Genomic DNA, 25,066 nt, shown 5'->3' on the forward strand with positions numbered 1-25,066 from the left:
AATTGTTGAACAGTTTAAGAAAAACCTTTCTCAACCAGCTATTGCAAGGAATTTAGGGATTTCACCATCTACGGTCCGTAATATCATCAAAGGGTTCAGAGAATCTGGAGAAATCACTGCACGTAAGCAGCTAAGCCCGTGACCTTCCATCCCTCAGGCTGTACTGCATCAACAAGCCACATCAGTGTGTAAAGGATATCACCACATGGGCTCAGGAACACTTCAGAAACTCACTGTCAGTAACTACAGTTGGTCGCTACATCTGTAAGTGCAAGTTAAAACTCTCCTATGAAAGGCGAAAACCGTTTATCAACAACACCCAGAAACGCGTTCAGCTTCGCTGGGCCTGAGCTCATCTAAGATGGACTGATACAAAGTGGAAAAGTGTTCTGTGGTCTGACGAGTCCACATTTCAAATTGTTTTTGGAAACCGTGGACGTCATGTCCTTCGGACCAAAGAGGAAAAGAACCATCCGGATTGTTCTAGGGTCAAAGTGTAAAAGGCAGCATGTGTGATGGTATGGGGGTGTATTAGTGCCCAAGACATGGGTAACTTACACATCTGTGAAGGCACCATTAATGCTGAAAGGTACATACAGGTTTTGGAGCAACATATGTTGCCATCCAAGCAACGTTACCAAGACAATGCCAAGCCACGTGTTACATCAACGTGGCTTCATAGTAAAAGAGTGCGGGTACTAGACTGGCCTGCCTGTAGTCCAGACATTGAAAATGTGTGGCGCATTATAAAGCCTAAAATAGCACAATGGAGACCCCCGGACTGTTGAACAACTTAAGCTGTACATCAAGCAAGAATGGCAAAGAATTCCACCTGAGAAGCTTCAAAAATGTGTCTCCTCAGTTCCCAAACCTTTACTGAGTGTTGTTAAAAGGAAAGGCCATGTAACACAGTGGTGAACATGCCCTTTCCCAACTACTTTGTCACGTGTTGCAGCCATGAAATTCTAAGTTAATTATTATTTGCAAAAAAAAAAAAAAAAAGTTTATGAGTTTGAACATCAAATATGTTGTCTTTGTAGCATATTCAACTGAATATGGCTTGAAAATGATTTGCAAATCATTGTATTCCGTTTATATTTACATCTAACACAATTTCCCAACTCATATGGAAACGGGGTTTGTATATATATAGATATATATATATATATGTATATATATGTTGCCACCTGCCTTGACTCACATATGAACTTGAAGTGCCATCCCATTCCTAAACCATAGGGTTCAATATGATGTGGGTCCACCTTTTGCAGCTATTACATCTCTTCTGGCAAGGCTGTCCACAAGGTTGTAGAGTGTGTTTATAGCAATTTTCCACCATTCTTCCAAAAGCGCATTGGTGAGGTCACACACTGATGTTGGTGGAGAAGGCCTGGCTCTCAGTCTCCGTTCTAATTCATCCCAAAGGTGTTCTATGGGGTTCAGGTCAGGACTCTGTGCAGGCCAGTCAAGTTCATCCACACCAGACTCTGTCATCCATGTCTTTATGGACCTTGCTTTGTGCACTGGTGCACAGTCATGTTGGAAGAGGAAGGGGCCCACTCCAAACGGTTCACACAAGGTTGGGAGCATGGAATTGTCCAAAGTGTTTTGGTATCCTGGAGCATTCAAAGTTCCTTTCACTGGAACTAAGGGGCCAAGCCCAACTCCTAAAAAACAACCCCACGCCATAATTCCTCCTCCACCAAATTTCACACTTGGCACAATGCAGTCCGAAATGTAGCGTTCTCCTGGCAACCTCCAAACCCAGACTGGTCCATCAGATTGCCAGATGGAAAAGTGTGGTTCATCAGCCCAGAGAAGGCGTCTCCACTGCTCTAGAGTCCAGTGGCGACGTGCTTTACACCACTGCATCCCACGCTTTGCATTGGACTTGGTGATGTATGGCTTAGATGCAGCTGCTCGGCCATGGAAACCCATTCCATGAAGCTCTCTGCGTACTGTATGTGGGCTAAATGGAAGGTGACATGAAGTTTGGAGCTCTGTAGCAAGTGACTGTGCAGAAAGTCTTTGCACTATGCTGACCTCTCTGTCAGTTTACGTGGGCTACCACTTGGTGGCTGAGTTGCTGTTGTTCCCAAACTCTTCATTTTTCTTATAATAAAGTTGACTTTGGAATATTTAGGAGCGAGGAAATTTCACGACTGGATTTGTTGCACAGGTGGCATCCTATGACAGTTCCACGCTGGAAATCACTGAGAGCGGCCCATTCTTTCACAAATGTTTGTAGAAACAGTCTCCATGCCTAAGTGCTTGATTTGATACACCTGGACACCTGATTCTCATCATTTGGATGGGTGGCCAAATACTTTTGACAATATAGTGTATATCAAGCAGCTAAAATGTGCCAAACATTGATAAGCGTTGAGAGTGTTTTGCATTTTCCCCATCATGCATTGCAGGGTATTTAAATGGGCTTAATGTTGAATTATGTATGGTGCATGGACATTTAAAAAAAAAAAATCTCCATAGTTCAGTGAGCCGGTTGTGTCGTGTGTGTGACTGTGTGTGTTGACTTTGTGTGCGGGTTGCAGTTTGCGCCATGAGTGGGAAAGGTTGCATGGATGGGGTGTTATATCAAAATGCTGTGCAGATGTGAAATTCATGGTCATTGACCTGATTTACTCTTGTTGTCCACAAGATGTCAGCTCGTTTGTGGCATTTAGACTGTCAGCTACATACCCCAAAAGCAGTGAAGTTGTCAGGTTGTGTAAATGGTAAATAAAAAGAGAATACAACAAATCCTTTTCAACTTATATTCAATTGAATAGACTGCAAAGACAAGATATTTCATGTTCACACTGAGAAACTTTCTTGTTTTTTGCAAATATTATCGCATTTGGAATTTGATGCCTGCAAACATGTTTCAAAAAAGCTGGCACAAGTGGCAAAAAAGAGTGAGAAAGTTGAGGAATGCTCGTCAAAGACTTATTTGGAACATCCCACAGGTGAACAGGCTAATTGGGAACAGGTGGGTGCCATGATTGGGTATAAAAGCAGCTTCCATGAAATGCTCAGTCATTCACAAACAAGGACGGGGCGAGGGTCACCACTTTGTCAACAAATGCCTGAGCAAATTGTTTAAGAACAACATTTCTCAACAAGGAATTTAGGGATTTCACCATCTACGCTCCGTAATATCATCAAAAGGTTCAGAGGATCTGGAGAAATCACTGCACGTAAGCCATGATATTACACACCTTGGATCCCTCAGGCATCAAAAAGTCACATCAGTGTGTAAAGGATATCACCACATGGGCTCAGGAACACTTCAGAAAACCACTGTCAGTAACTACAGTTGGTTGCTACATCTGTAAGTGCAAGTACTATGCAAAGCCAAAGCCATTTATCAACAACACCCAGAAACGCTTCGCTGGGCCTGAGCTCATCTAAGATGGACTGATGCAAAGTGTGAAGTGAATTATAATTATATAGCACTTTTCTCTATGCTGCCCACTGGTGTGCTGCTTTGGCAATTGCAGAGGCAAAACTCAAACATGGGAGATGGGTTAAGCCATGGAAAATGTCTTCCGGACGCATTCGAAGCGATTCTGGACCACCATCTGTGACCGAGTGAGGGGGAAGCAGTGCACTGTCGACACCGTGTATGGTGGGGATGGTGTGCTGCTGACCTCGACTCAAGATGTTGTGAATCGGTGGAGGGAATGCTTCGAAGACCTCCTCAATTCCACCTACACATCTTCCTATGAGGAAGCAGTGCCTGGGGAATCTGTGGTGGACTCTCCTATTTCTGGGGCTGAGGTTGCCGAGGTAGTTAAAAAGCTCCTCGGTGGAAGGGCCTTGGGGGTGGGTAAGATCTGCCTGGAGTTTCTTAAGACTCTGGATGCTGTGGGGCTGTCTTGGTTGACAAGATACCGCAACATTGCTTGGATATTAGGGGCGGTGCCTCCGGATTGGCAGACTGGGGTGGTGGTTCCTCTCTTTAAGAAGGGAAACCGGAGGGTGTGTTCCAACTATCGTGGGATCATACTCGTCAGCCTTCCCAGTAAGGTCTTTTCAGGGACACTGGAGAGGAGGCTACGCCGGATAGTTGAACCTCGGATTCAGGAGGAACATTGTGGTTCTCCTCCTGGTCTTAGAAGTGTAGACCAGCTCTATACTCTCGGTAGGGTCCTTGAGAGTGCATGGGAGTTTGCCCAACCAGTCTACATGTGCTTTGTGGACTTGGAGAAGACAGTCAACCGTTTCCCTCGAGAAGTCCTGTGGGGAGTGCTCAGAGAGTATGAGGTATTGGACCGCCTAATTGTGGCTCCCTGTATAAACTATGTCAGAGCTGGGTCCGCATTGCCAGCAATGAGTCGGAACCGTTTCCAGTGAGGGTTGGACTCAGCCATGGCTGCCCTTTCTGACCGATTCTGTTTACAACTTTTATGGACAGAATTTCTAGGCGCAGTCAGGGCGTTGAGGGGATCCGGTTTGGTGGCTGCAGGATTAGGTCTCTGCTTTTTGCAGATGATGTGGTCCTGATGGCTTCATCTGGCCATGATCTTCAGCTCTCACTGGATCGGTTCGCAGCCGAATGTGAAGCGACTGGGATGGGACTCAGCACCTCCAAGTCCGAGTCCATGGTTCTCGCCCGGAAAAGAGTGGAGTGCCATCTCCGGGTTGGGGAGGAGACCCTGCCCCAAGTGGAGGAGTTCAAGTACCTCAGAGTCTCGTTCACGAGTGGGGGAAGAGTGGATCGTGAGATCGACAGGCAGATCGGTGTGGTGTCTGCAGTGATGTGGACCCGGGAGGAGGTCAGAGTAAAGCCGCTGCTCCTCCACAAGGAGAGGAGCCAGATGAGGCGGTTCGGGCATCTGGTCAGGATGCCCTTCGGACACCTCCCTAGGGAGGTGTTTAGGGCACGTCCAATCGGTAGAGGACACAAGCTCTCCCAGCTGGCCTGGGAACGCCTTTGGATCCCCTGGGAGGAGCTGGACGAAGTGGCTGGGAGAGGGAAGTCTGCTTAGGCTGCTGCCCCCGTGACCTGACCTCGGATAAGCAGAAGAGGATGGATGGAATATGCTAGTATACAACTAAGTAAAATTTCTGCTAGTATACAACTAAGTAAAAGCTATGCTAGTATACAACTACAGTCGTGCTCATAAGTTGACATACCCTGGGAGAATTGATGATTCCTTGGCTATTCTTCAGAGAATATGAATGATAACACAAAAACCTTTCTTCCACTCATGCTTAATGGTTGTGTGAAGCTATTTATTGGCAAACAACTCTTTTTAAATCAAAATGACAAAAGAAAGTACCCAAATGACCCTGATCAAAAGTTGACATACCCCAGTGACTTTGATCTGATAACATGCACAAAAGTTGACACAAACAGGTTTGAATGGCTAATCAAGGTTCCAATCCTCACCTGTGACATGTTTGTTTGTAATGAATGTGTGTGTATAAAAGGTGAGTGAGTTTCTGGGCTTCTGACAGACCATTGCATCTTTCATCCAGTGCTGCACACATGTTTCTGGATTCTGAGTCATGGGGAAGGCAAAAGAATTGTCAAAAGATCTGCGAGAAAAGGGTCATTGAACTGCATAAAACAGGAAAGGGGTATAAAAAGATATCCAAGGAATTGAGAATGCCAATCAGCAGTGTTCAAGCGCTGATTAAGAAGTGGAAAATGAGGGATTCAGGTAGACCAGCAAAGATTTCAGCCACAACTGCCAGGAAAATTGTTGGAGGTGCAAAGAAAAATCCACAAATAACTTCAGCTGAAATACAGGACTCTTTGAAAAATTGTGGTGTGGCTGTTTCAAGATGCACAATAAGGAGGCACTTGAAGAAGAATGGGCTGCATGGTCGAGTCGCCAGAAGAAAGCCATTTCTGCGCAAATGTCACAAAGTATCCCGCTTACATTACGCCAAACAGCACAGAGACAAGGCTCAAAACTTCTGGAACAAAGTCATTTGGAGTGATGAGACCAAAATTGAACTTTTTGGCATGACCATGCAGCCCATTTTTCTTCAAGTGCCTCCTTATTGTGCATCTTGAAACAGCCACACCACAATTTTTCAAAGAGTCCTGTATTTCAGCTGAAGTTATTTGTGGATTTTTCTTTGCATCTCGGACAATTTTCCTGGCAGTTGTGGCTGAAATCTTTGCTGGTCTACCTGAATCCCTCATTTTCCACTTCTTAATCAGCGCTTGAACACTGCTGACTGGCATTCTCAATTCCTTGGATATCTTTTTATACCCCTTTCCTGTTTTATGCAGTTCAATGACCTTTTCTCGCAGATCCTTTGACAATTCTTTTGCCTTCCCCATGACTCAGAATCCAGAAACATGTGTGCAGCACTGGATGAAAGATGCAATGGTCTGTCAGAAGCCCAGAAACTCACTCACCTTTTATACACACACATTCATTACAAACAAACATGTCACAGGTGAGGATTAGAACCTTGATTAGCCATTCAAAGCTGTTTGTGTCAACCTTTGTGCATGTTATCAGGTCAAAGTCACTGGGGTATGTCAACTTTTGATCAGGGTCATTTGGGTACTTTCTTTTGTCATTTTGATTTCAAAAGAGTTGTTTGCCAATAAATAGCTTGACACAAGCATTAAGCATGAGTGGAAGAAAGGTTTTTGTGTTATCATTCATATTCTCTGAAGAATGGCCAAGAAATCATCAATTCTCCCAGGGTATGTCAACTTATGAGCACGACTGTAAATAAAAGTATACAGGTAAATAAAAGTATACAAGTAAATCAAAGTTATACAGTGGTCATTAACCAGCGTGCCCCCTTTTTGTCTACAGGTGGTTCCTTCCCCACAATCCACCACTTTGAGGTACACATGTCCAAATGTCCCTCGCCCCCCCACCCTCTCTCTCTCTATATATATACATATTTATATATAGTTTTATATATTTATATGAATTCTTTTAGCACCTTTCCCCAATTAGCACTTCCTGCCCCCCACCCCCGCTTCTTAACTGTTTCCTGAGTGGAAGGCTGATATTTCCTCTCCTTGTTCCGGAATGATCCGCTGCTCTACTTTCAAACTTCAACTTTTCCTGCTTACCCACAATCCCTTGGTGCAAATTCTCCATTGGCCTTCAAGCTAACCTGCTGCTCCGATGGCCAAGAAATGACTTCTTCTACTCCTCTTTATTCTTCTTCTACTCCTCTTTCTTCTTTTTCTACTCCTCTTTCTTCTTCTACTCCTCTTTCTTCTTCTACTCCTCCTTCTTCTTCTACTACATCTTCTACTCCTCTTTCTTCTTCTTCTACTCTTTCTTCTTCTTCTACTCCTTCTTCTACTCCTCTTTCTTATTCTTCTACTCCTCTTTCTTCTTCTACTCTTCTTTCTTCTTCTACTATTTCTTCTACTCCTCTTTCTTCTTCTTCTACTCCTCTTTCTTCTTCTTCTACTCCTTCTTCTACTCCTCTTTCTTCTTCTTCTACTTCTTCTACTCCTTCTTCTACTACTCCTCTTTCTTCTTCTACTCCTTCTTCTACTCATCTTTCTTCTTCTTCTTCTTCTTCTTCTTCTTCTTCTTCTTCTTCTTCTTCTTCTTCTTCTTCTTCTTCTTCTTCTTCTTCTACTAATTCTCCTCTTTCTTCTTCTTCTTCTTCTTCTTCTACTCCTCTTTGTTCTTCTTCTACTCCGCTTTCTTTATCATTTTCTTCTTCTTCTTCTCCTCTTTCTTCTTCTTTTACTCATATTTCTTCTTCTTCTCCTCCTACTACTTTCTACTTCTTCTTCTTCTTCTCCTTCTTCTACTCCTTTTTATTCTTCTTCCCCTCGTTCATCTTCTCTTCTTTTATCTTCTTCTCCTTCTTCTACTTCTTTCTTCTTCTCTTCTTTCTACTACTCCTCTTTATTCTTCTTTTCCTCCTTCTTCTACTCCTCTTTCTTCTTCTTCTTCTTCTTCTTCTTCTACTCCTCTTTCTTCTTTTCCTCCTCTTCTTCTTCTTCTTCCCCTCCTTCTGCTACATTTTCGTCATCTGCTTCTCCTTATTTTTTTTATTCCTCTTCTCCTTCACGTTCTTCCCCTTCTTTTTGTTCTTTTCCTCCTTCTTCTCCTTCTTGTTTTTCTTCCTTAGTTTGTTCTTATTTTTCTCCTTCTCCTCTTTCTTCTCCTGCTTCTCCATCTTCTCATCCTCCTTCTCCTCTTTCTTCTTCTTCCTCTTCCTTTTTCGTCTTTTTTTGTCTTTCTTTTTCTTTTCCTCTTTCTTCTTTTCTTTTCTTTTTTTGTCCTCTGCTTCTCCTTCTCCTTCTTGTTTTTCTTCTTCTTTTCCTCTTTCTTTTTCTTCTTCACCTTCTTCACCTCCTCCTCCTCTTTCTCCTCCTCCTCCTCCTTCTTCTCATCTTCTTCTTGGTTTTATTCTACCTCTCGGTCCTCTGCTCCTCCCCCTTCTTCTTCTTCTTCTCCTCCTCCTCCTCCTTCTTCTTCTCCTCCTCCTCCTCCTCCTCATCTTCTTCTTGGTCTTATTCTACCTGTCGGTCCTCTGCTCCTCCTCCATGTTCTTCTCCTCCCTGGTCAAGTGGCATCCCGCTAACTCTTGCTCCTCCTCCTCCTTGCAGTTTCTCCCAGCAGGACGGCGGCCTTGTCCCCGCCTCCCTACGTGGTCATCCTCATCTCCTGCTCGGGCCTGGTCTCCTTCGTGCTGCTGCTGCTCACCTGCCTGTGCTGCAAGAGAGGAGGAGTGGGCTTCAATGTCAGTCTTCTTTTTAATGTCCTTCATAACAATAATATGATCAACGAGCGTGATATTGACAAAGAATAATCAAAATATATAATAATGACAGTAAAAGAGTGAAGTTACAATATCTCACAATGTTTTAACGCTACAATGAAATGTTTCCAAACAAAACATTCAAAACTCACGAGGAAGTTTTTCTTTGCAGGAGTTTGACAATGCGGACGGGGAAGAATGTTCCGGAGGCTCCAGTCCGATCCAGGAGGACAGCCTGTCCTCGTGCCCCTCCCTCCCTGAGGTCTACACCCTGCCCGTCAGAGAACGCCACACCTGCGCCGCCCTGCGGGATGGAGGAGGTACTGCTCAGGCGGGCGCTCCTGCTTCGGGGCGGCTAAGTCAGCATGCTACCAGTTAGCATTCGTGAAATACCAAAATATATGACACTAGACCTGTTCAGTTGTAGAAAACAGTGAGAATGCTAATGTTAGCAATGCTAACTGTAGCATGCGTCAAGTAGCAAAATATATTACCCTGAGGTGTGTACCTGAAAACATTCTTTAAAATGATAATCCTTCTACTCCTTCTTCTACTCCTCTTTTTTCTTCTCCTTTCTCCTTCTTCTACTCCTCTTTCTTCTTCTCCTTTTTCCTTCTTCTACTCCTCTTTCTTCTCCTCCTTTCTCCTTCTTCTACTCCTCTTTCTTCTCCTCCTTTCTCCTTCTTCTACTCCTCTTTCTTCTTCTACTCCTTCTTCTACTCCTCTTTCTTCTTCTCCTTTCTCTTTCTTCTACTCCTCTTTCTTCTTCTCCTTTCTCCTTCTTCTACTCCTCTTTCTTCTTCTCCTTTTTCCTTCTTCTACTCCTCTTTCTTCTTCTCCTTTCTCCTTCTACTCCTCTTTCTTCTTCTACTCCTTCTTCTACTCCTCTTTCTTCTTCTCCTTTCTCCTTCTTCTACTCCTCTTTCTTCTTCTCCTTTTTCCTTCTTCTACTCCTCTTTCTTCTCCTCCTTTCTCCTTCTTCTACTCCTCTTTCTTCTTCTACTCCTTCTACTCCTCTTTCTTCTTCTCCTTTCTCTTTCTTCTACTCCTCTTTCTTCTTCTCCTTTTTCCTTCTTCTACTCCTCTTTCTTCTTCTCCTTTCTCCTTCTTCTACTCCTCTTTCTTCTTCTCCTTTTTCCTTCTTCTACTCCTCTTTCTTCTTCTCCTTTCTCCTTCTTCTACTCCTCTTTCTTCTTCCAGTCCTTTTTCTACTCCTCTTTCTTCTTCTTCTACTCCTTCTTCTACTCCTTTCTTCTTCTATGCCGTCTTCTACTCCTCCTTCTACTTCTTCTTCTATTCCTCTTTCTTCTTTTTTCCTTCTTCTTCTACTACTCTTTCTTCTTCTTCTCTTTCTTCTTCTTCTACTAATTCTCCTCTTTCTTCTTCTTCTTTTACTTCTCCTCTTCCTTCTTCTTCTACTCCGCTTTCTTCTTCTTCTTTTCCTTCTTCTTCTTCTACCCTTTCTCCTCTTTCTTCTTCTTTTACTCTTCTTCTTCTTCTACTCCCCTTCTTCTACTACTTTTTCTTCTTCTTCTCCTCGTTCATCTTCTCTTCTTTCATCATCTTCTTCTTCTTCTTCTATTCCCCTTCTACTACTTTTTCTTCTTCTTCTCCTCGTTCATCTTCTCTTCTTTCATCTTCTTCTCCTTCTTCTACTTCTTTCTTCTTCTCTTCTTTCTACTACTCTTTCTTCTTCTTTTCCTCCTTCTACTTCTCTTTCTTCTTCTTCTTCTACTCCTTTCTTCTTCTCCTTCTACTCCCCTTTCTCCTTCTCTTTCTTCTTCTTCTTCTTCTTCTTATTGTACTCCTCTTTCTTCTTCTTCTTCTACTCCTCTTCTTCTTCTTATCCAACTTCTTCCCCTTCTGCTACATTTTCGTCGTCTGCTTCTCCTTATTTTTTTTATTCCTCTTCTCTTTCTCGTTCTTCCCCTTCTTCTTGTTCTTTTCCTCCTTCTTCTCCTTCTTGTTTGTCTTCCTTTGTTTGTTCTTATTTTTCTCCTTCTCCTCTTTCTTCTCCTGCTTCTCCTTCTTTTCATCCTACTTCTCCTCTTTCTTCTCCTTCTTTTCATCCTACTTCTCCTCTTTCTTCTTCTTCTTCTTCCTCTATCAGTCAGCATGCTTGCCAGATAGCGCCAAGTAACAAGAAAAATTAGCTAAAAAAGCTGTCAGGCTAACATGCTCACAACAAGATGCTACCAGTTAGCATTAATGAAATACCAAAATATATGACACTATACCTGTTCAATTATATAAAAAAGCGAGAATGCTAAAGTTAGCATGTTAAAATGCTAACTGTAGCATGCGTCAAGTAGCAAAATATATTACCCTGAGGTGTGTACCTGTTTTAGATGCTAACATGCTAACAATACCATGCATCAAGTATCAACATATGACCTACAAAAGTAGCCTAAAAAAAAACATTACATTAGCATGCTGACAGGTAGCATTTGTCAACTGACGCTGGGGTGCCATGTTAATATCAGAACGCTAACTGTTGTGTAAAAACCTGAGCTCCAGGCCGCACTTAGAGGTAGTGCTAAATGAACGTCTCACTTGTGCTTTTGCAGACTCTAAGTCGGCCTGTTTCAAGAGGCACGCCTTGAACTACCTGCAGGAGATCGGAAACGGCTGGTTCGGAAAAGTAAGAAGCCCCGCCCCCTGAGTGTGAAAAGGGCGTGGCCTTCTGATATCTCACCTGTGCTTCCCTCCAGGTGATCCTGGCCGAGGTCCTGTGTGACTGCAGCTCCTCCCAGGTGGTGGTCCAGGAGCTGAGGGTCAGCAGCAGCCCGCTGGAGCAGAGGAAGTTCTTGGCCGAGTCGGAGCCGTACAGGTGAGACCCCTAGTGGAGGTGTGGCGCTCTTCAGCCCACACTTCCATCCCGTAGGACCGTTCCAGGACCACAGCCTCTCCGCTTACCCAGAATTCCCGGTTTCCTGGGACATTTCCCCCCTGGAAATGAATGAGCCAATTTTCTAACCTGCACAACACCAACACATTTCTCACCCGATCTGAACCATCCACACACTCCACTCACCCTGGACAATCAAATTTAACCTTTTCCAAGTTCAAAGAAAATACCAGGGATTCCCAGAATGTTCCTAAAATTCCAGGAATTCCAAAATACCCATTCTTACTACGTCAACATTTTTAAAACAATTCCAAAATTCCAACACCAACCCATTCGTATCATCTAGGACAATTGTGTCAATACAAAACTTTTTTTTTTCAAAAATTCCCGTTTTTTCCCCAAATTTCCAGGAAATTCCCATTCAAATGAATGAACTTATTCATAGTTCTTACTATGTCAACATTTTTCAAACGATACCAAAATTCCAACACCAACCCATTCATATCATCTAGGACAATTGTGTCAATATAAAACTTTTTCCCCCCAAAAATTCCAGGTTTTTCCCAAATTTCCAGGAAATTCCCATTCAAATGAATGAACGTATTCATAGTTCTACCTACCATGCCCTAAGTTCTCAAAATGTTGTGCAGTTTTTTTTACCCAACTTTCATCCATCTACCCACACTACTCTTCCCATATATTTTGAACCCAAAACATGTTTTCCCTTTCACAAAATTCCCGGAATTCCCCAGAATTTTCTCACCATTGAAAATGAATGGGCAATATAAGAACCTCTCCATATCCCACATTTCTCACCTGATCTGAACCATTCCACCATCCACACACTCCACTCACCCTGGACAACCAAACTAACATTTTCCAAGTTCAAAGAAAATTCCAGGGATTCACAGAATTTTTCTAAAATTCCAGTAATTCCGAAATACCCATTCTTACTACGTTAACATTTTTCAAACGATTCCAAAATTCCAACACCAACCCATTCATATCATCCAGGACAATTGTATCAAAATAAAACATTTTTTTCAAAAATTCCCGGTTCTTCCCAAATTTCCAGGAAATTCTCATTCAAATGAATGAACATATTCATAGTTCTACCTACCATGCCCTAAGTTCTCAAAATGTTGTGCAGTTTTTTTTACCCAACTTTCAACCATCTACCCACACTACTCTTCCCATATATTTTGAACCCAAAACATGTTTTCCCTTTCACAAAATTCCCGGAATTTTCCAGAATTTTCTCACTATTGAAAATGAATGGGCAATATAAGAACCTCTCCATATCCCACATTTCTCACCTGATTCGAACGGTTCCACCATCCACACACTCCACTCACCTTGGACAAGTTCAAAGAAAATTCCAGGGATTCCCAGAATGTTCCTAAAATTCCAGTAATTCCGAAATACCCTATCTTACTACGTCAACATTTTTCAAACGATTCCAAAATTCCAACACCAACCCATGCATATCATCATTTTGTTAATATAAATCTTTTTTTCCCCAATAATTCCCGGTTTTTCCAAAATTTCCAGGAAATTCCCATTCAAATGAATGAACATATTCATAGTTCTTACTACGTCAACATTTTTCTAACAATTCCAAAATTCCAACAACAACCCATTTATATCATCTAGGACAGTTTTGTTAATATACTTTTTTTTTTTTTTTAATTCCTGGTTTTTCAAAAATTTCCAGGAAATTCCCATTCAAATGAATGAACATATTCATAGTTCTACCTACCATGCCCTAAGTTCTCAACGTTTTGTGCAGTTTTTTTTACCCAACCATCCACCCACACTACTCTTCCCATATATTTTGAACCCAAAACATGTTATCCCGGGATTTCCCAGAATTTTCTCACCATTGCAAATGAATTAGCAATATAAGAATGTCTCCATATCCCACATTTCTCACCTGATTCGAACTGTTCCACCATCCACACACTCCACTCACCTTGGACAAGTTCAAAGAAAATTCCAGGGATTCCCAAAATGTTCCTAAAATTCCAGGAATTCCAAAATACCCATTCTTACGACATCAACAATTTTCAAACGGTTCCAAAATTCCAACACCAACCCATTCATATCATCTAGGATAATTGTGATAACATAATTTTTTTTTCAAAAATTCACGGTTTTTCAAAAATTTCCAGGAAATTCCCATTCAAATGAATGAACATATTTATAGTTCTACCTACCATGCCCTAAGTTCTCAAAATGTTGTGCAGTTTTTTTTACACTACTCTTCCCATATATTTTGAACCCAAAACATGTTTTCCCTTTCACAAAATTCCCGGAATTTTCCAGAATTTTCTCACTATTGAAAATGAATGGGCAATATAAGAACCTCTCCATATCCCACATTTCTCACCTGATTCGAACGGTTCCACCATCCACACACTCCACTCACCTTGGACAAGTTCAAAGAAAATTCCAGGGATTCCCAGAATGTTCCTAAAATTCCAGTAATTCCGAAATACCCTATCTTACTACGTCAACATTTTTCAAACGATTCCAAAATTCCAACACCAACCCATGCATATCATCATTTTGTTAATATAAATCTTTTTTTTCTCCAATAATTCCCGGTTTTTCCAAAATTTCCAGGAAATTCCCATTCAAATGAATGAACATATTCATAGTTCTTACTACGTCAACATTTTTCTAACAATTCCAAAATTCCAACAACAACCCATTTATATCATCTAGGACAATTTTGTTAATATACTTTTTTTTTTTTTTAATTCCTGGTTTTTCAAAAATTTCCAGGAAATTCCCATTCAAATGAATGAACATATTCATAGTTCTACCTACCATGCCCTAAGTTCTCAACGTTTTGTGCAGTTTTTTTTACCCAACCATCCACCCACACTACTCTTCCCATATATTTTGAACCCAAAACATGTTATCCCGGGATTTCCCAGAATTTTCTCACCATTGCAAATGAATTAGCAATATAAGAACCTCTCCATATCCCACATTTCTCACCTGATTCGAACTGTTCCACCATCCACACACTCCACTCACCTTGGACAAGTTCAAAGAAAATTCCAGGGATTCCCAAAATGTTCCTAAAATTCCAGGAATTCCAAAATACCCATTCTTACGACATCAACAATTTTCAAACGGTTCCAAAATTCCAACACCAACCCATTCATATCATCTAGGATAATTGTGATAACATAATTTTTTTTTTCAAAAATTCACGGTTTTTCAAAAATTTCCAGGAAATTCCCATTCAAATGAATGAACATATTTATAGTTCTACCTACCATGCCCTAAGTTCTCAAAATGTTGTGCAGTTTTTTTTACACTACTCTTCCCATATATTTTGAACCCAAAACATGTTTTCTCTTTCACAAAATTCCCGGAATTTTCCAGAATTTTCTCACTATTGAAAATGAATGGGCAATATAAGAACCTCTCCATATCCCACATTTCTCACCTGATTCGAACTGTTCCACCATCCACGCACTCCACTCACCTTGGACAAGTTCAAAGAAAATTCCAGGGATTCCCAGAATGTCCCTAAAATTCCAGTAATTCCGAAATACCCTATCTTGCTACGTCAAAATGTTTCAAACGATTCCAAAATTCCAACACCAACCCATTCATATCATCATTTTGTTAATATAAATCTTTTTTTTTCTATAATTCCCGGTTTTTCCCAAATTTCCAGGAAATTCCCATTCAAATGAATGAACATATTCATAGTTCTTACTACGTCAACATTTTTCAAACGATTCCAAAATTCCAACACCAACCCATTTATATCATCTAGGACAATTTTGTTAATATACTTTTTTTTTTTTAATTCCCGGTTTTTCAAAAATTTCCAGGAAATTCCCATTCAAATGAATGAACATATTCATAGTTCTACCTACCATGCCCTAAGTTCTCAACGTTTTGTGCAGTTTTTTTACCCAACCATCCACCCACACTACTCTTCCCATATATTTTGAACCCAAAACATGTTTTCCCCGGATTTCCCAGAATTTTCTCACCATTGAAAATGAATTAGCAATATAAGAACCTCTCCATATCCCACATTTCTCAGCTGATTCGAACTGTTCCACCATCCACACACTCCACTCACCTTGGACAAGTTCAAAGAAAATTCCAGGGATTCCCAAAATGTTCCTAAAATTCCAGGAATTCCAAAATACCCATTCTTACGACGTCAACAATTTTCAAACGATTCCAAAATTCCAACACCAACCCATTTATATTATCTAGGACAATTGTGATAGTATCATTTTTTTTTCAAAAATTCACGGTTTTTCAAACATTTCCAGGAAAAAGTTCTACCTACCATGCCCTAAGTTCTCAAATTGTTGTGCAGTTTTTTTTCACACTACTCTTCCCATATATTTTGAACCCAAAACATGTTTTCCCTTTCACAAAATTCCCAGAATTTCCCAGAATTTTCTCACCATTGAAAATGAATTAGCAATATTAGAACCTCTCCATATTCCACATTTCTCACCTGATTGTAACTGTTCCACCATCCACACACTCCACTCACCTTGGACAAGTTCAAAGGAAATTCCAGTGATTCCCAGAATTTTCCTAAAATTCCAGGAATTCCGAAATACCCATTCTTACTACGTCAACATTTTTCAAACGATTCCAAAATTCCAACACCAACCCATTCATATCATCATTTTGTTCATATAAGTCTTTTTTTTTTTCAAAAATTCCCGGTTTTTCCAAAATTTCTAGGAAATTCCCATTCAAATGAATGCACATATTCATAGTTCTACAATGCCCTAAGTTCGCAAGATTTGGTGCAGTTTTTTTTACCCAACTTTCAACCATCTACCCACACTACTCTTCCCATATATTTTGAACCCAAAACATGTTTTCCCTTTCACAAAATTCCCGGAATTTCCCAGAATTTTCTCACCATTGAAAATGAATGGGCAATATAAGAACCTCTCCATGTCCCACATTTCTCACCTGATTCGAACTGTTCCACCATCCAAACACTCCACTCACCTTGGACAAGTTCAAAGAAAATTCCAGGGATTCCTGGAATTTTCCTAAAATTCCAGAAATTCTGAAATACCCATTCTTACTACGTCAACATTTTTCAAACGATTCCAACATCAACCCATTCATATCATTGCAACTTCTAGTATTAGAAATCACATTTAATTTTTTTTGTGGCGTGAACTTGTCCATGAAAAGATTTGATTGAACAAAAGTCCAAAAAGTAAGTATCACATCCTGCGGTGTGAGCGTGGCCCAAGATATCCTCTCGAGCGTCCCTGGGCCTCCTGTGTGTGATAAACATTTCATACCACCATTATCATTACGACCCCAATGTTGTCCAATGTGCTCAGAAAGGTAACACACTGAAATCTTTGAACCACATTTGATTTTAATGTGTCAAGTATTCATGTTAGCGTTTAAGCTAGCTAGCGATTAGCGTGATAGCCGCTTCCCTAAGGAAATTAACGGTATCAAAGTGTCGCAATCAATCAATAGTTACTCTCGATTAAATGTAGCTAAGGGACGGCGTGGCGCAGTGGAAGAATGGCCGTGCGCGACCCGAGGGTCCCTGGTTCAATCCCCACCTAGTACCAACCTCGTCATGTCCGTTGTGTCCTGAGCAAGACACTTCACCCCTGGTTCAATCCCCACCTAGTACCAACCTCGTCATGTCCGTTGTGTCCTGAGCAAGACACTTCACCCTTGCTCCTGATGGTTGCTGGTTAGCGCCTTGCATGGCAGCTCCCTCCATCAGTGTGTGAATGTGTGTGTGAATGGGTAAATGTGGAAGTAGTGTCAAAGCGCTTTGAGTACCTTGAAGGTAGAAAAGCGCTGTACAACCCATTTATCATTTATTATTTACAGGGGAAGTTATCAAGCTACACGATATATATATATATATATATATATATATATATATATATATATATATATATATATATATATATATATATATATACTGTATGTATGTATGTATATGTGTGTTTATAAATATATATATATTATATATATGTGTGTGTGTATGTATATATATATATATATATATATATATATATATATATATATATATATATATATATATATATATATATATATATATGTATATATAAATGTATATATATATATATATATATATATATATATATATATATATATATATATATATTTAAAAAAAAAAAATCTCCTAATGATTGAGGGAACCCCTCATGAAACAGGCCTGTAGAGATGAAGTAGTCTTGTGATTTTTTCCCACACACATATATATATATATATATATATATATATATATATATATATATATATATATATATATATATATATATGTACTACATGTAGCTTGTTACTGCCCATCACTGATCATTTATAATTCAAACGGGCGTACTTACCATTAGTGATATTACCCTAGTTTATCATTAATATCCATCATGGATTTATTGTTACTGTACACCACTCTTCACACTTTTTCATCTTGCTATCATTCCGTCCTCTCCCACGAGGTCTATTTTTGGAACTGCTGCTTTTCTTCCAACACACCTTGTCCCCTTCTTGTCTTCATGCAGGAGTCTCAAGCATCCCAACATCCTGCAGTGTTTGGGTCAGTGCAGCGAGAGCATCCCTTTTCTCCTGGTGATGGAGTTCTGCCAGCTGGTAAGTAGCAAGTCGACAAGCAATTGCTACTTTTACGCGCCTTACTACGCCGTTACCGATACCGTCTGTCAACAAGACAGCGTCAGGACCACGGCAAGTTTAATGAAAGCGACAAGCAGCACTAAACACTAAAATGAACTTGATACCAAAGAGGAAGAGGCAACATCACACAGCAAACAACACACAACATGTAAGTACACACACAACTACTACTACTACCAGGGAATAACGAACAACAAATCAATGATTGAAGTGACGAGTAAGGGTGCGGCAAAAAACTATTTCACATACGAATCGCGATATTTATTCATTCCGATTCTAAATTGATTCGTAATTATCAAAAATCAATCAAAAAAAAGTATACAGTACTTATGAAGTTATAAATTAAAGTTATACTTTTTTCTTTAGTCCATCTTCATGCAACCAGACAGAGCTTTTCTAACCTGTAGCCTTGTTTTGAAAAAGTTTAATTGAAAAATTGTGTTGAGTTGAGAATCGATTATTAATCGAATCGTCATCCCAGGAACCGGAATCGGATCGAATCGTTAGCTGCCCAAAGAGTTACTACCCCGAGTGACAAGCTTGCAATCCTACAGAACACTTTTCCACTTTGCATCAGTCCATCTTGCTTGGGCGTTTCTGGGCGTTGTTGATAAATGGCTTTGGCTTTGCATAGTAGAGTTTTAACTTGCACTTACAGATGTAGCGACCAACTGTAGTTACTGACAGTGGTTTTCTGAAGTGTTCCTGAGCCCATGTGGTGATATCCTTTACACACTGATGTGGCTTTTTGATGCAGTAGCGCCTGAGGGATCCAAGGTGTGTAATATCATGGCTTACGTGCAGTGATTTCTCCAGATTCTCTGAACCTTTTGATGGTATTACGGAGCGTAGATGGTGAAATCCCTAAATTCCTTGTTGAGAAATGTTGTTCTTAAACAATTTGCTCAGGCATTTGTTGACAAAGTGGTGACCCTCGCCCCGTCCTTGTTTGTGAATGACTGAGCGTTTCATGGAAGCTGCTTTTATACCCAATCATGGCACCCACCTGTTCCCAATTAGCCTGTTCACCTGTGGGATGTTCCAAATAAGAGCATTCCTCAACTTTCTCAGTCTTTTTTGCCACTTGTGCCAGCTTTTTTCAAACATGTTGCAGGCATCAAATTCCAAATGAGCTAATATTTGCAAACAATAAGAAAGTTTCTCAGTGTGAACATGAAATATCTTGTCTTTGCAGTCTATTCAATCGAATATAAGTTGAAAAGGATTTGTTGTATTCTCTTTTTATTTACCATTTACACAACCTGACAACTTCACTGCTTTTAGGGTTCATATATAATTAATAATTAATATAATTGGATATTAAGAGTATGTGAAAGTTAAACTTCTACCTTGTTTACTTCCGTGACGACCTTCTTAAAGTTTTGTAATCAATCAGAAATATCGAGCAGCTAAAATGTGGCAAACGTGAAGAGAGTGTCTTGCATTTTTCCCATCATGCATTGTAATGGATTTAAATGGACGTAATTTAGACTTGTTTATAGTGAATGGACGTTTTTTGTTTATTATAACGTCCACAAAGTTCAGTGAGCAAGTTGTGTGACCGTGTGTGTTGAGGTTTTGTGTTGGTTTGTTTTTGTGCCATGACTAGGGAAGGTTGTTTGGATCAGGTCATATCAGTAATTGCTTGAGCTGCAGTCAAAACACAATTCATGGTCATTGCCCTAATGTCCACAAGATGGCAACAAATTTGCCGCCATCAGACCATTGGATATTTTAAATTAATTTGGAAACACCCGGCTGGACCAGAGTCCGCATTAAACTGGTGATGACTCGCAGGCCTTGACCACTAAATTTCTGCAGTTCAGCTAAATGTGTTGCTTTTCTGACATGGACTTGTTTCTTCAGCATTGTCCACACCTTTAAGTCAGGACTTTGGGAAGGCCATTCTAAAACCTTCATTCGAGCCTGATTTAGCCATTCTTTTACCACTTTTGAGGTGTGTTTGGGGTCATTGTCCTGTTGGAACACCCAACTGCGCCCAAGACTCAACCTCCGGGCTGATGATTTCAGCTTGTCCTGAACAATTTGGAGCTAATCCTCCTTTTTCATTGTCCCATTTAAAGCAGCAGCTCCATTGGCAGCAAAACAGGCCCAGAGCATAATACTACCACCACCATGCTTGACGGTAGGTTTGATGTTCCTGGGATTAAAGGCCTCACCTTTTCTCCTCCAAACGTATTGCTGGGTATTGTGGCCAAATTTTTGTTTCATCTGACCACAGAACTTTCCTCCAGAAGGTCTTATCTTTGTCTATGTGATGTCAGATGAAACACAAATTGTCCATGTCAGAAAAGCAACAAATGGAGCTGAACTGCACCAATTTTGTCAAGAGGAGTGGTCAAAAATGAATATTAAATTCATAATAAATTCATAAAAGAAGCAAACTTCATGAATGTTTTTTGTGAGCAACAAGTATGTGCTCCAATCACTACATCACAAATTAATAAGAGTTGTAGAAATGATTGTAAAGTCAAGACAGCCATGACATGATGTTCTTTACAAGTACAGATGTCCGATATTATCGGCCGATAAATGCTTTAAAATGTAATATCGGAAATTATCGGTGTGTGTTTCAAAAAGTAGAATGTATGACTTTTTAAAAGGCCGCTGTGTACACGGACGTAGGGAGAAGTACAGAGCGCCAATAAACCTTAAAGGCACTGCCTTTGCGTGCCGGCCCAGTCACATAATATCTACGGCTTTTCACACAAGTGAATGCAAGGCATACTTGGTCAACAGCCATACAGGTCGCACTGAGGGTGGCCGTATAAACAACTTTAACACTGTTACAAATATGCGCCACACTGTGAACCCACACCAAACAAGAATGACAAACCCATTTCGGGAGAACATCCGCACCGTAACACAACATAAACACAACAGAACAAATACCCAGAACCCCTTGCAGCACTAACTCTTCCGGGACGCTGCAATATACACCCCCCGCTACCTCCCCCCCACACCTCAAACCCGCCCCCCCAACCCCGCCCACCTCAACCTCCTCATGCTCTCTCATGGAGAGCATGTCCCAAATTCCAAGCTGCTGTTTTGAGGCATGTTAAAAAAAAGAATGCACTTTGTGACTTTAATAATAAATATGGCAGTGCCATGTTGGCATTTTTTTCCATAGCTTGAGTTGATTTATTTTGTAAAACCTTGTTACATTGTTTAAATCATCCAGCGGGGCATCACAACAAAATGAGGCATAATAATGTGTTCATTCCACCACCGTATATATCGGTATCGCTTCATATCGGAATCGGTAATTAAGAGTTGGACACTATCGGAATATCGGATATTGGCAAAAAAGCCATTATCGGACATGTCTATTTACAAGTGTATGTACACTTTTGACCACCACTGTACTTCTGCTTTAGCTCGTATTTCCTCCACCTTGTTCCTTCGCATTATACGCTGTTTGTTTAGTTTTTTTAAAGAAAATGTTCCAATTAAGTGTGCAGAGTGTACAAACATGTTATGCAAACATTTTTATTGACATATTTTCATGGTTATTATCATTATTATTATCATTTTTTTCACATTCTGCAATTTGGTGCCCTCTCCTAAGGACATCCTAAGGCAGGGGTCGGCAACCCGCGGCTCCGGAGCCGCATGCGGCTCTTTGATCACTCTGATGCGGCTCAGCAGCTTACTTGCTGAACTCCCCAATTTTCCTGTGAGACTTCCGGATTGGATTTCGGTGCCTCTCGCAGAAAACTCCCGGGATTAATATTCACCGATTTTCACCCTTACAGCTATAATAAGGGCGTGCCATGATGGTACAACATTTGGCACCCTCTACAATCTGTATTAACAGCGAGCCAGTCCAACACTTGTTATACAATATACATTTTCTGCTTGCGGTGGTCATATAAAACAACTTTAACACTCTTACTAATAATGCGCCACACTTTGAACCAAAACCAAACAAGAATGACAAACACATTTCTGGAGAACATCTGCACCTTAACACAACATGAACACAACAGAACAAACACCCAGAATCCCATGCAGCCCTGACTCTTCCGGGCTACATTATACACCCCTGCTACCACCAAACCCCGCCCCCACCCCCCTCTGTGCGTCGGTTGAGGTGGGCGGGGTTTGGTAGCAGGGGTGTATAATGTATCCCGGAAGAGTTAGGGCTGCATGGGATTCTGGGTATTTGTCCTGTTGTGTTTATGTTGTGTTACGGTGCAGATGTTCTCCCGAAATGTGTTTGTCATTCTTGTTTGGTGTGGGTTCACAGTGTGGCGCATTATTAGTAAGAGTGTTAAAGGTTTTTTTTATACCGCCACCGTCAGTGTAACCTGTGTGGTTGTTGAACAAGTATGCCTTGCTGTCACCTACGTGAGCAAGTGGAAGCTCCATACAACGTGTGGTTGATCAGGCACGCTGGTTGTGGTGGGTGCTTTATGGTGTACCATCACGGCACGCATGACGCTGACAAGTGCCATTCATTTAAAACCCGCGTGCCGTACCAGCTTTCAAATTCTATATAAAAGGTGTGGGCAAGCGTGTCTGAGACCCCTGGTTTATACATAGCCCAAAGCAAAAAAAAACTTTGTATGCAGTGTTATTTCATTTAAAACTTCAAAAAAAATTTTGCGGCTCCCGTTGTTTTCTATAATTTGTGAATCTGGTCAAAATGGCTCTTTGACTGGTAAAGGTTGCCGACCCCTGCGACTGCGCATCATTTGCGTGAATTGACCCGATGACCCGAGTGTGACTTGCAGACGACGTGTCAGAAATATTGACATGTGGCTTTCTTCCAACGCGCAGGGGGATCTGAAAAGATACTTGCGAGCCCAACGCAAGTCAGACGGAATGACCCCCGACCTGCCGACGCGGGATCTGACGACGCTTCAGCGGATGGCCTTCGAGATCACGTCGGGCCTGCTGCACCTGCACGACAACAACTACATCCACAGGTGGGGCACGAGCTGCCAGCCGCCACGTCAGGCCACTCACTAACTGTGTTGTGTCGTCTGCAGCGACCTGGCTCTGAGAAACTGCCTGCTGACCTCCGACCTCACTGTGAGAATAGGCGACTACGGTCTATCACACAACCAATACAAGGTATGGCACAGCCACACCGTCTTAAGGCGAGCAAAATGACACTATAGTTATAGTTTAGTCTTTATTTGAAGGGACAATGCAGAGACATTCAGCTTAAAGACAGATACACTATATTGCCAAAAGTATTTGGCAATATAAGTATATAAGTAAGTATGTGCTCCAATCACTACATCACAAAAAAATAAATGATTGTAAAGTCAAGACAGTCATGACATGATGTTCACTTTTGACCACCTCTGTATTTTTAAAAGTCAATATCTAAAACGTCAGAATCTTAATAAATAGGAATCACAATTCAGCCAGTTCTTACAATCCAAGAACATACGTTGAGATGTTTGCTGTCATGTGTGCGTGCAGGAGGACTATTACCTCACTCCAGACAAGCTCTGGATTCCTCTGCGCTGGATCGCACCAGAACTGCTGGAAGAGTACCGAGGAGCTACCATCGTTACAGACCAAACCAAGACCAGCAATGTGTGGTAGGTTTTTTTTCTGTTTTTTAAACACGCAAAAGAGGGCAGGAGGGGAGAGGAGCCCACCACAGTGTCACAGATGAATGGCTTCCAAGCAAGCTCCTGGTCGACATGTTAGCTACTCTGTGCTGGAGTCCAGGTTATTACTGCCATGCTTTCACAAGACCCAAAAGCAGTGAAGTTGTCAGGTTGTGTAAATGGTAAATAAAAAGAGAATACAACAAATCCTTTTCAACTCATATTCAATTGACTAGACTGCAAAGACAAGATATTTCATGTTCACACTGAGAAACTTTCTTATTTTTTTGCAAATAATCATAAACTTAGAATTTAATGGCAGCAACACATTACAAAAAAGGCATTTTTACCATTGTGTTACATGGCCTTTCCTTTTAACAACACTCAGTTAAGGTTTGGGAACTGAGGAGACACATTTTTGAAGTGGAATTCTTTCCCATTCTTGCTTGATGTACAGTTTAAGTTGTTCAACAGTCTCCCTTCTCATATTTTAGCCTTCACACATTTTCAATGTCTGGACTACAGGCAGGCCAGTCTAGTACCCACACTCTTTTAATATGAAGCCACGCTGTTGTAACACGTGGCTTGGCATTTTCTTGCAGAAATAAGCAGGGGCGTCCATGATAACGTTGCTTGGATGGCAACATATGTTGCTCCAAAAGCTGTATGTACCTTTCAGCATTAATGGCGCCTTCACAGATGTGTAAGTTACCCATGTCTTGGCCACTAATACACCCCCATACCATCTGTGCCGGATGGTTCTTTTCCTCTTTGGTCCGGAGGACACGACGCCCACAGTTTCCAAAAACAATATGAAATGTGGACTCGTCAGACCGCAGAACACTTTTCCACTTTGCATCAGTCCATCTTAGATGAGCTCAGGCCCAGCGAAGCCGGCAGCGTTTCTGGGTGTTGTTGATAAATGGCTTTGGCTTTACATAGTCATTGTATTTTGTTTTTATTTACGATTTACACAACGTACAAACTTCACTGGTATTTTGCGAGCGATGATTACGAAGTCAACAACACTGCCGCATGTCGACATAGAAATTACTTGCGCTTCTGCTTGAATTTTTGACCACTCCTCTTGACAAAATTGCTGCAGTTCAGCTAAGTGTGTTGGTTTTCTGACATGGACTTGTTTCTTCAGCATTGTCCACACGTTTAAGTCAAGATTTTGGGAAGGCCAATCTAAAACCTTCATTCTAGC

General features: G+C 41.1%; 1 protein-coding gene across 1 annotated transcript in view; it reads left to right on the top strand.

Annotated features, from left to right (window-relative positions):
- lmtk3 (lemur tyrosine kinase 3) overlaps positions 1-25,066 on the top strand; it is a 44,729-nt gene that overhangs the window by 4,293 nt on the left and 15,370 nt on the right. The window contains exons 2-9 of the mRNA XM_061957888.2: positions 8,564-8,697; positions 8,888-9,035; positions 11,283-11,356; positions 11,427-11,545; positions 18,136-18,223; positions 23,069-23,217; positions 23,281-23,365; positions 23,723-23,844. Coding sequence (XP_061813872.2) covers positions 8,564-8,697; positions 8,888-9,035; positions 11,283-11,356; positions 11,427-11,545; positions 18,136-18,223; positions 23,069-23,217; positions 23,281-23,365; positions 23,723-23,844 — 919 coding nt within the window. The remainder of the gene's footprint in view (positions 1-8,563; positions 8,698-8,887; positions 9,036-11,282; positions 11,357-11,426; positions 11,546-18,135; positions 18,224-23,068; positions 23,218-23,280; positions 23,366-23,722; positions 23,845-25,066) is intronic.

This window comes from Nerophis lumbriciformis, linkage group LG04, assembly GCF_033978685.3.
Source record: "Nerophis lumbriciformis linkage group LG04, RoL_Nlum_v2.1, whole genome shotgun sequence".
NCBI lineage: Eukaryota > Metazoa > Chordata > Actinopteri > Syngnathiformes > Syngnathidae > Nerophis > Nerophis lumbriciformis.